Source organism: Oryzias melastigma, linkage group LG18 (assembly GCF_002922805.2).
Source record: "Oryzias melastigma strain HK-1 linkage group LG18, ASM292280v2, whole genome shotgun sequence".
NCBI lineage: Eukaryota > Metazoa > Chordata > Actinopteri > Beloniformes > Adrianichthyidae > Oryzias > Oryzias melastigma.
Genome location: NC_050529.1, coordinates 219,463 through 230,924, shown reverse-complemented (window position 1 = coordinate 230,924; position 11,462 = coordinate 219,463). Strand labels below are relative to the sequence as shown.

Below are 11,462 nucleotides of genomic sequence, written 5' to 3'. Positions count from 1 at the left end.
CTGTCACCTGTACTGTAGTACTGTCTGCTGTACTGTAGTACTGTCTGCTGTACTATAAGTCCACTTCCCCAGCTTCTGTCTGAATACTTGGTACTGTCAGTTGTTCTTGTGATCCTAATAAATACTGTCCAGTTTCTCTTGGTTTGGTGTAATTACAGAGATATAAATGGAGCAAATGCATAATACCTTTATATATTAACATGTACCAGTGTGTGTTTTAGTGCTGACCAGTACACACGTGTATGACGTTCACAGTGCTGAGTGAGAGGCTTATGATGAATCGTACAGAAGAGTGATATAGAGACGTTTCAACACTTGATTAGGGGGAGTTCATGTAAATAAGATCTCCATAGTCTAAAATTGATTTAAAAAAGTGAAATCAACTAGTTTCTTCCTTATTAAAAGAAAAACATAACCTGTTTCTGAAACAAAAAACTATTTTCTATCTTAATTTCTATGCCAATTTTCTCAATTTGTCCCTTGAATTTAAGATTGTCGTTTATTAAGATGCCAAGGTATTTAAAAGATGTATTTGTGTCCCCTGAAGAGTAACAACTGTGTGTTCGACCATTAATTTGATCTTGTTTGCATTTAGAGAAAGCTCAAGCTTTAGAAGTCTTTCCTGAATTACATTCAGTCTGGTGTACTACAGTACTGTCTGCTGTACTGTAGTACTGTCTGGTGTACTCTAGTACAGTCTGGTGTACTGTAGTACTGTCTGCTGTACTCTAGTAATGTCTGCTGTACTGTAGTACCGTCTGCTGTACTGTAGTACTGTCTGCTGTACTCTAGTACTGTCTGCTGTACTCTAGTACTGTCTGGTGTACTGTAGTACTGTCTGCTGTACTATAGTAATGTCTGCTGTACCGTAGTACTGTCTGGTGTACTGTAGTACCGTCTGCTGTACTGTAGTACTGTCTGCTGTACTGTAGTACCGTCTGCTGTACTCTGGTACTGTCTGGTGTACTGTAGTACCGTCTGCTGTACTCTGGTACTGTCTGGTGTACTGTAGTACCGTCTGCTGTACTTTGTCTTCTTGTTTATCACTGAAGCTCGTTGAGTTGCGAGTCTTGAAAAGTGTTTTTTATTTACAAATGAACATAGAAAGATTTTATTGATGTCTCTACTGTAGGACTGTCTTCTTAACTGTACTACCATCCACTGTACTTAAATCTCCCTTTTTTACTGTAGTATTTTATTACACCACTATACTGCGCCTAGTTTCCTCTGAACCGAAGTTGGGTCAGACCCGGTTGGTTCTTGGAACGGAAGCTTCCTGCGTCCATAAGGTGCAGTGAGTGCCTGCAGCCACATGGGGGCGTCCTGCAGGTTTGGCTTGTGCCGGCTCAGGTGACTGCGGTGGAGTGGAACTGGGTCGGCCTGTGACTGGTAGGCGGGGTTAGTGTGGTGACCCCTGCAGGAAGAAGAACCTGCATCTTTTCATGGACAGGATGGGACTAATCTGAACCCAAAGCTCCACCCCGTCTGTCTTTAAATAGTCTAAGTGGGCGGGGCTCATTGAATGGGTTAGTAAAAGGTTCAGTTTGGTAAAATGTTTTGTGTCGGTTCAGAACCTCTGAAAATGTTCAAAGTAAACTCAATTTCCTGGATTCAGAAACGGGTTAAGGTGATCCGGACAGAGCGGTAATAAATAGAGGCGGAGACTTTCAACAGGTTTATCTTTATTTGGTTCAGGTGTGGGTGGAGTCCACAGAACTGGGATTGGACCTTCGTGCAGACCAGGACGCTACACCGCTTGCCCTGTCCGGCGGACCCTAGGCTTTGTCCGCCAATGGGGGGAATGTGAGAAGGATTGAAAAAAGACTACTGAAGATCGGGAATGGGGGTCCCGGTTCAGCTGCTGGTGGGGGTGCTGGCTAAAACTTTGACTTCCTGAGGTAGTCGACGACAGTGAAGACTTTGCTGGACAGCTGACCTCCGCTGGCTTCCTTTGTGCCCTTAGCTATGACTATGGCTGGAGACAGAAACAGGGAGGGGGTCAATCTGAGGTTCAGGTACACGATCTGAGGGTCAGGTACACAGTCTGAGGGTCAGATACACAGCCTGAGGGTCAGGTACACAATCTGAGGTTCAGGTACACAGTCTGAGGGTCAGGTACACAGTCTGAGGGTCAGGTACACAGTCTGAGGGTCAGGTACACAGCCTGAGGGTCAGGTACACAGCCTGAGGGTCAGGTACACAATCTGAGGGTCAGGTACACAGCCTGAGGGTCAGGTACACAGTCTGAGGGTCAGGTACACAATCTGAGGGTCAGGTACACAGTCTGAGGGTCAGGTACACAATCTGAGGGTCAGGTACACAGTCTGAGGGTCAGGTACACAATCTGAGGGTCAGGTACACAGTCTGAGGTTCAGGTACACAGCCTGAGGGCCAGGTACACAATCTGAGGTTCAGGTACACAGTCTGAGGGTCAGGTACACAGTCTGAGGTTCAGGTACACAGTCTGAGGGTCAGGTACACAATCTGAGGGTCAGGTACACAATCTGAGGGTCAGGTACACAATCTGAGGTTCAGGTACACAGCCTGAGGTTCAGGTACACAGCCTGAGGGTCAGGTACACAGTCTGATGGTCAGGTACACAGTCTGAGGGTCAGGTACACGATCTGAGGGTCAGTTTTTTCATCTCACCTTGTAGGCTCCTGCCCACGCACACCCCGAAGGTATCTCCATTGGCGTCAGCGGCCGTCTTCAGGTCCAGAGTGTAGACTGATTCCATGTCCATCTGGTCCCGGATCAGCCGGCACCTCTGTCCAGCGATGTGCACACCATTTTGGGCAAATGTGTCTCGTCTGCCTGCCAGCTTCTTGATCTCATCCACCTGATAGACAAACACACAGAAGTTAGGAAGACGCTCTGCTCTCCCGGTTTCTCCGAACCACACACAACAAAGATCCACATTCAGAGAGAAGACCCGGAGAACCAGAACCTGCTGTCAGACACCGTGGTGTTGACAGCTGAAGTTCTGGTTGGGAGAACCGTTCTGCTGGTTTCTACATAACATTTGTGAAAGCTGCAGGAGACAAGAATGTGAGGACGACAAGCCGGGACACAACGGCCGTGAAGGCGAGCACAAGCTCTGACACGACCCCCACCTGAAGATCATCAACCAGCCACATTCCTGGGGGGCGGCTGCTTTCTTCACCCCCACAGTCAGCGTCTGCAGGGAGCTCAGCAGTTTTCATGTGAAATGTGTGAAGAAAGCAGAGGTCTGAGGCTGCTGGCGGTCCGCTGCAGCACAGCTCCTCCCCCCATCAGTATGAAGAAACAAGAAGTGATCAACCAACTTCCTGTATTCAGGCTTTTTTGACATCTCCTTATAAGGCAGCGCTCACCGCGCCTGCTACTTCAGACTGAAGCTGCCGGAAACGCTCTGCAGAGTCTGACCGCAGGTTCGATTCCTGCAGGCTCCATGAGGCGCAGACACGTGTGAAGCAACGCCGCCGCCGCCAGAACCCCTCCCTGCCCCTCTGAGGCCTCGTCCACTCACAGGTGGAGAGCAACCACCAGAGTCCCGCTCACTGTTACCGCCACACATCAGAGATTCTGTCAAAGAGGAACAGGAAGTTGGTGCACGACGGTGTGAGCGTCCACCCCAGGAGACAGCGTTTGAACCCCAAAGAGGACAGTCAGCAGATGAACAAGGTGTCCTGCTTCTCTGCAGGTAAAGCGCCCAAAAGCAGCTGATGTGGCCCCGCCCAGATGCAGACACAGAGCGGGAACTGCTGCGGGGAACATGCCCAAAACCTCAGAGGAAGAACAGCTGCTAGAACCTCGCAGACCCAACCCAGACCCAACCCGTCAAAGAGGACCAGAACTGGCCAATGGGGAGCCGGCTGACCAGGTGAAGTCACCCGTTGTCTGCAGGAGTGATGCGGACAGGAAGCAGACGCCTCAAAGAGGAAGTAGCGTTGCGGAGTGTCAGAGCGTGCTTACCGAGATGGAGGCCAGTCCGGGTGTGGAGGCCCAGATGCCCTCGCTCCCGGGTGCGATGCCGCAGATGGCGGCCTCTGCCACGGGGACCTGATTGTTATGATCGGGGGCCTTCAGGGTATCGATGTACTGCTGCCACGACATCCTGACAAACACAGATGGGTCAGAACCCGTCCCTCTGCATGTGTGTGCGTGAGAGAGGCCAGCTTACCTGTGCAGGTAGAGTCTGAGGACTGAGGAAGAAGTGAGGCAGAAACAAGTGCAGAACTCAGGGAAGATGTGCCGCTTTTATACGCCGGACCACTCCCCGTCAGCAGGCTGCTTCCTGCTCTGCTCGCTCGCCCTCTCTCTCGCTGACTCTCTCTCTCTGACACTCTGCCTCGCTCGCCCTCTCTCTCACCTGGGAAGTGACAACCAGGAAGAACCAGAACCCCGAGAACCGGTCCAGGCTGAGACGGTTCCCTCTGGGTGATTGAAAGTTGATCTTCATGAACAGAACCAAACTTCCAGAAAGTTCTGACGAGTCACAGCCTCTCTTCTGACGCTCCAATGGGATCAGCTGATCCCTGCAGGGGCACATGTTCATCAAGCACACAGGTGAGAGCCTCTAAGGAGGAGCCCAGGTTCAGGAGGAGAACAGGTCACATGGTCAGGAGCTGACCCGTATCATGATGAGTCTCTGAAGGTCCAAGCCCGGGTTCCTGCTCCCATCATCCCCTCTGAGAGAGCAGGACGAGGACTGTCCGGACCTCCAGACCTGATGATGGTGGACAGAAGAACCATCATCATCTTCATCATCAGATGATGAGATAAATCATTTTTGGATCTGATCATAAATAGACGTGGATCATCTTCAGATCCGGATCAGGATTGGACATTGATCATATTCAGGTCTCAGAATTGGACGTGGATCATGTTTGGATCAGGATTAGACGTGGATCCTCTGGATCAGGCCTGTAACTCTCGAGTTTCTCATGAGCGCCTGGTTCAGCCGTGAGCAGGAAGCTGCAGAGAAACCTTTCTTTCTGCACAGAAACCACTTCCTCCTGACCCGTTTCACTTCATGCCTCTATAACGGTTCCTGTTGCCGTGGAAACGCTGACAGACAGAAAGAGTGAGTGTGTGCTGTTTGGTCTTTGGGTGTTTCTGGAGGTTTTGTAGGGTGAGGTTTTTCCTGGACCTGGTTCTCCTGAACCTTCAGGGCCTGCAGATGTTCAGATGTTGAAGTCTTTCTCTGAAAAGATCTCGACCCCGCCCACCCAAACCTCAGAGTCCACACGCCTACCCTATAAGGCAGCAGCAGTGCATTGTGGGACTGAGATGAAAGCAGCTTAAGGATGGGGGGGGGAGGGGTGACCTTATGAGTAGCAGCCCCTCCCCCACATGGGTAAAATAAAATTATTGGTGGGAGGAGTTAAACGATTGATGGGAAATGTCTTAAGAATTGTTTTAAGTTATGTAGTGGGCGGGCTAATGGAAAACATTGCACAGGCTCCGCCTACAGGGGCGGTAATTTATGCAGACGTTATTCAACTTGTCCTTCGGGTTCTAAGAATCAAATCAGAGAAACGAACATCTAAATACTGAAACGCTCGTTCATTATCGATGTGTGCAGAAACACACGCGCACACACACACACACACCCCGACACAGAAACACACACCCACCCACACACACACACACACACACCCCGACACAGAAACACACACACCGACGTACACACACACACACGCACACCCCCACACACACACACCCCGACACCCCCACACACACACACACCGACGCACACACACACACACACACACACATGCCTGAGCCGGTTGCGACCTGCATATCAGTGCAGCATCAGAACATGCTGCGGCAGTAAGAACTCCAGAAAACCACACCTGGAGCACAAATACCTGGATGAGTTCTACAGATAGGCATCCTCATCCAGACAGGTAAGAACAAAGCTCACCTGGGAGGGGAGCGTGTGACCTTCGACCCCTCAGAGACTGACACAGGCTAATTGCTAACTAACCAGCGACCTCGATAAAAAAGCCTGTCAGACGCCACGCTAACACGACTTTATGTTCCGATGACATCATCGACTTCCCAAACCTAAAAACCATCAGTGTTATGAAGAGTCATGAATCCGCTCGGTTCCAAAGATGAAAACATGGATGGTTTAGAGCAGAGGTCTCCAACCTGCGGAGCACATGTGGCTCTTTTATCTGTCCATGGAGGCTCTCTGGCTGAAGAAAATAAAATAAAGATTTAGAGTTCTATTTCAGCAACATGCTAACATTTTTTCTAGTTTGTTGTCTACTGGGGATTTTAGGCTAATTTAGAGTTTAGCTTCTATTTTAGCAGCAGGCTAACGTTTTTCGACTAATTTGTTTTCTGAGGAATTTTATGCTAATTTGGCGTTTAGCCAATATTTTAGCAAAATGCTGATGTTTTAGCTAATTTGGTAACTACTGAAGTGTCTGGGATAATTCAGAACTTAGCTTCTATTTTAGCCACATGCTAACATTTTGAGGAATTGCTGAGGAATTTTAGGTTATTTTGGAGTTCAGCTAGTAATTAAGCAATAAGCTAGCTTTTTGTAAAGGCTAATTTGGCCTCTAATTACTTTTTAATTCTGATTTGGAGTTTAGCTAATATTTTAGCAATATATGCTAACATATTGGGCTAATTTGTGATCTACTTGAGTTTTTAGGCTAATTTAGAGTTTAGCTTTTCTTTTAGCAACATGCTAACATTTTGGCTGATTTAATTTACTAGGGAATTTTATGCTAATTTGGAGTTCAGCTAGTAATTGAGTAACGAGCTAGATATTTCTCTAACTTGGCCCTGCTGAGGGTAACAGGTAAAGATACGGCTCCTTCTAGGTTCAGATCAGTCGAAAACGCCCAAATGGCTCTTTACTGTTAGAGGTCGCCGACCTCTGGTTCAGAGTAAAAACACATTTTTCACATTCAAATGTTCCAATGCATTGTGGTCTATATTCAGCTCTCTGGGAGCGCCGGTGTGCGCTGGTGTTTGCTAAGACTGACACACCTGCACTCCTTTCACATCCCATCATCCACCTGAGCAGAACACAGACGTCTACCTGAGCTCAGGTGTCAGCTCACTCCGTGGGTTCATATGCAGACGTGTGTAACTGTGTCGTGTACATGTTGACAAGCTTGTATGTGAAGGTTGTTGGAACCAACAGGTAAGTTTGTAACATCTGAGTGTATGACAGGCCCCGCCCCCTTTAGACAAGCACTCACACCTGACAGTAACGATGATAATCCTCCTCCTTTTATGTCTGATCTAACGAAAATAGTAGAAACTTAACCAAAATAAATGAAGTTTAGTGTAAATTACAAACATGATTTGTGTGATTATTGATTTTGTGTCACAACTTCGTGTTGTATCAGTAAAATCTCAAGAGACCTTCAGCTCTGATCTGTCTGCTCAGCAGAAGGACAAAGACCAAACACAAACACACACACACACCCACAAACACACACAAACACACACCAACACACACAAACACACACAAACACACAAACTTCCTCACACTCTCTCACATCTGAGTCAATCTGAAGCCCCGACATGAGACAAAGAGGAAGTGGTGTTCGCTAACACAGCTGACACACAATTCTCTGAACACTTTACTTCTGAATTCTTCCGTTTTTACACTTTTATGCAAAAACAAAGCAGACTTCTCTGCAGGCCACGCCCACTTCCTGTCCCAGCAGCTTCCTGTTCAGAGGCTTGAGCAGTTTCTGACACGAGCAGGAGGAAGCTGCAGCTTCATGAAGAGGCCACGCCCACCTTCATACCGCTCTGGACCCCATGAGGAAGAGGATGAGCCCTCTTCATCAGCAGTAGTGATCATCGGACCTGAAACTTCATCTGCAAACATGATGACTGTCTGACTGTAAATGAGAACTGGACTGAGTGGCTCCTCCCCTCTGGCACTGCAAACAGGAAGTGGCTCCAAGAAGCCAGAACCCCATAGTCTTCTCTGTAGAAATAAGTTGCTGTTCCTCAGTCATCTATGGACCTTCTGGATCTGATACTTTCAACATCTTGTAGATATTCTGAATTATGTTATTTTTTTCTTTAGTTCAAGTTTTTGAAGTTATAAACTGACCAATCAGATGCCTCAGTAAAAGTGGGTGGAGCCTGCTGCTCCCCACATCCAACATTCAGAACCTTTGACAGATTTTGTGAGGCCTGCTTTCAAGTGGTGGGCGTGGCCTTCCAGTTAGCTCACTCCTGATTGGTGAGGATGGTTGCCATAGAAACGTCTGGTTCCAGCATGACGACTGAATTGAGTTGATTGGAGCAGGAACAAACCACTTTTATGGGAGGGGGGTTCACAGGTGGATCTTCCTCTCAGCTCTTTGTTCTTCCTGCAATCCTAACGGGTTCCTTCCAACTCCTGGTTCTGGTCCCCCAGGTCCTGTTTGAAGACCTGCAGCCGCTGTAGCAGACAGGCAGGACGACCGGCGCCCCCTGCTGGTTACAAACCAGCTGCAGCTCAGAGAAACTCAGGTGGGAGGGGCCTCACACTCTAGACCACTCCCCCTCTGTGTCTGAATCATTGCTGTGATCCTCTGACGAGTTTTTGTGAAGAACATTCAGACTCTGGTGTGAAGTTCTGGAAGAATAAAGTTTATTCTGGTTCATTTGGGTCTAAGTGGATCAGAGAAGTTCTGCTGGTTCTGAAGACCTTTATTTACAGGTGTCTGAAGAACCCCCCCAGAGCCTACACTGAGAGCAGAGACTGCCCCCTGCTGGACAAACAAGGGGGTCAGAGGGGCTGTGAGCCCCCGTTACCGTGGTAACCACAGGAGACGCTGTCGGGGCGGAGTCACAGTTTCACAATAAGACTCTTTTACATTCTTCCTTACAAAAAGAACTGAATCCATGAGTGTGCACGTGAGCGTGCATATGAGTGTGCACGTGTGCGTCCCTGCGGTAACACTGATGTCATTGACCCCCCCTCAGAGTTCCAGGAGGGGTCTGCAGGACCCCTCCTGGAACTCTGCTCCCAGACCCGCCCCTCGAGCGCGCGCCTGAGCGCGTGCACGGTCCGGGCGCGTGCGTGCACGTGCTAGCGGTCCAGCACGTAGGTCTTGTAGAGGCGGTTCATCTGCTCCAGGAAGATGAAGGTGAGCACGGTGTGCGGGCCCAGCCGGGCGTAGTACGGCGTGAAGCCCTTCCACAGCGAGAAGAAGCCCTCCTTCCCCACCACGCGCACCAGCACCTCCTGAGGGGGAGGAGCCACAGAGGGTGAGGCGGGGCTCTCTGATTGGTCCTTTTCAGAACCCTCAGACGCAGAAACTCACCAAACCGTTCTTGTACTCCGGCTTCCCGTCGATCATCCTCATGTTCTGGATCCTGGAGAGGAGGAGTTAGAGGATCGGGTTCAGAACCAGAACCAGAGCAGAGAATTAGTGGATCAGGTTCAGAACCAGAACCAGAACAGAGGTTTAAAGGATCGGGTTCAGAACCAGAACCAGAGCAGAGGTTTAGTGGATCAGGTTCAGAACCAGAACCAGAGCAGAGGTTTAGAGGACCGGCTTCAGAACCAGAACCAGAGCAGAGAATTAGTGGATCAGGTTCAGAACCAGAACAGAGGTTTAAAGGATCGGGTTCAGAACCAGAACCAGAGCAGAGGTTTAGAGGACCGGCTTCAGAACCAGAACCAGACCAGAGGTTTAGTGGATCAGGTTCAGAACCAGAACCAGACCAGAGGTTTAGTGGATTGACTTCAGAACCAGAACCAAAAAACCTATTTCTGAAGGTTCTATGAGGAAAAAAGGCTTTCAACTCTTCTGGATCGCCTAATGATCCAGAACCAGACCAAAGGGGGAGGAGTCAGAGCAGAGGTCTCCAACCTGCGGCTCCAGAGCCAACTGTGGCTCTTTTATCCCTCCATGGCGGCTCTCTGGCTTTAAGAAAATAAGTAATTTTCAAAAAAATGAGAGTTTATCTTGTATTTTAGCAGCATGCTAACGTTTTTAACTCATTTGGTTTACTGAGGAATTTCAAGCTAATTTGGAGTTCAGTGACGAGTTAACATTCTCTCTCATTTGGAATCTACTAAGGTAAAAGGTGAAAACGTTAAAAAAGTCACATTTTGACAGATGCTGGTTTCTTTGATATTTTTTGCCTGTTTGTTCCATAAATACGTCATGATTCACATTATTAAAAACAAAGAGGGTCATGAACACAAATTTCCTAAAGTAAGTTCACGCGGCTCCTTCTAGGTTTGGATCAGTAGAAAACAACCCAAATGGCTCTTTGACCTCTGAGTTAGAGGATCGGCTTCAGAACCAGAACACCTGATTCTAAAGGTTCTGGTCCAGACCGTCCTTCAGATCCAGACCAGAGGAGTGGCGCCGTCACTCCTCAGAGAGCGGCCATCTTTGTTGTGGAGTAACAGGAGGGAGGGGCATGTTCCCTCTTGACCTTAAAGGTTTCTACTTCCAGGTGATTCGTGATCGCTGGCGTCCCGTCCAATCAGGCGTCTCGTTCACAGTAATGTTTTCTGGGTGTGATTGTGACTCTCCGCTATAACTGTGACGGGTGTTTATTTATGGTGTTCTGCGTTTATTTTTGCTCGCCGCTCACTCGCAGCATCAGGTACATGAAAGACAGAGGAGGTGATGAGGTCATCCACCAAGCAGCAGGAACACAAAGACTGAATTCAGTTAAAGAGGAACGAACTGCATTCTCTAGTGCAGTAAGATACGAGGAAGAAGACGTGTCCTCTGTGTTCAGGCCAGGATTCCTTCACCTGCTCATTTGTTTCTGGACAGTTTCCTGCGTGGTCGCGTCCTCTAATCACTAAAGTCAGAGGAGCTGATGTGCCCGTGATTCCAGCGTTCTGATGCGACTGAAGCCGTTCTGCTCCGGTGGTCATGTGACGCCAGCGAGTACGAATCACGTGGAAGTAGAAACCAGCCTTCAGGCCGACCTTCACCTTCTGACCTCACCTGGTCTTCACGATGTCGACCGGCATGGATGCTGCCGTGGTAACCAGCCCGCTGATCATGCTGGCACAGAAATGGCACAGGATGTCGTCTCCGAAGTAACCTGCACACGAGGGGGCGGAGTCACAGCCAGGCTGGGCTCAGGGCTACAGTGTGTTGTTGTTGTGGGGTTCAGGTGTGCTACTGTGGGTTCAGGTGTGTTACTGTGGGGTTCAGGTGTGTTACTGTGGGGTTCAGGTGTGTTACTGTGGGGTGCAGGTGTGTTACTGTGGGGTTCAGGTGTGTTACTGTGGGGTGCAGGTGTGTTACTGTGGGGTGCAGGTGTGTTACTGTGGGGTGTACCTGAGTCCAGCAGGGCCTGCTTGGACTGTGAGTAGGAGGCCAGCTGGGCGGCGTTCACCACCACCGCTCGAGCCATGGTGGGGATGCAGCCCTGAAACACAGAGGAGCATGAGGAGGAGCATGAGGAGGAGGAGGAGCTTAGAGGCTTTCAGACGGCGATGAAGGCTCACCCTCCACAGCGTGGTGACC

The 11,462-nt window shown here is 49.2% G+C and overlaps 2 protein-coding genes across 6 annotated transcripts in view; both read right to left on the bottom strand.

Moving 5' to 3' along the window:
* Positions 1-1,663: 1,663 nt before the first annotated feature.
* On the bottom strand, positions 1,664-4,318 carry pfn1 (profilin 1). Its single transcript, XM_024264614.2, has 4 exons — positions 4,163-4,318; positions 3,955-4,096; positions 2,650-2,839; positions 1,664-1,975 (listed from the first exon to the last, which is right to left on the bottom strand). The coding sequence occupies exons 2-4, from the start codon at positions 4,093-4,095 to the stop codon at positions 1,878-1,880; spliced, it is 429 nt and encodes a 142-aa protein (XP_024120382.1). The 5' UTR covers position 4,096; positions 4,163-4,318; the 3' UTR covers positions 1,664-1,877.
* A 4,265-nt stretch (positions 4,319-8,583) lies between these two features.
* Positions 8,584-11,462, bottom strand: part of slc25a11 (solute carrier family 25 member 11) — a 7,736-nt gene continuing 4,857 nt past the window's right edge. For 2 of the 5 annotated variants that reach the window (XM_024264670.2, XM_024264669.2), the window contains exons 6-9: positions 11,274-11,364; positions 10,935-11,034; positions 9,282-9,333; positions 8,584-9,202 (exon numbers count right to left, since the gene is read on the bottom strand). In XM_024264670.2, coding sequence (XP_024120438.1) covers positions 9,047-9,202; positions 9,282-9,333; positions 10,935-11,034; positions 11,274-11,364 — 399 coding nt within the window. In that variant the 3' untranslated portion in view covers positions 8,584-9,046. The remainder of the gene's footprint in view (positions 9,203-9,281; positions 9,334-10,934; positions 11,035-11,273; positions 11,365-11,462) is intronic. The other 3 variants (XM_024264672.2, XM_024264671.2, XR_002918399.2) reach the window with 2 other exon arrangements.

Excerpts from the sequence above, each read along its gene's own strand:
- pfn1 (XM_024264614.2), bottom strand. The coding sequence starts at position 4,095 with ATGTCGTGGCAGCAGTACATCGATACCCTGAAGGCCCCCGATCATAAC. Across the intron at positions 2,840-3,954 it reads CCGGACTGGCCTCCATCTCG|GTGGATGAGATCAAGAAGCT; the intron begins GTAAGCACGCTC and ends TTTGTCTATCAG. Across the intron at positions 1,976-2,649 it reads CGTGGGCAGGAGCCTACAAG|CCATAGTCATAGCTAAGGGC; the intron begins GTGAGATGAAAA and ends TTCTGTCTCCAG.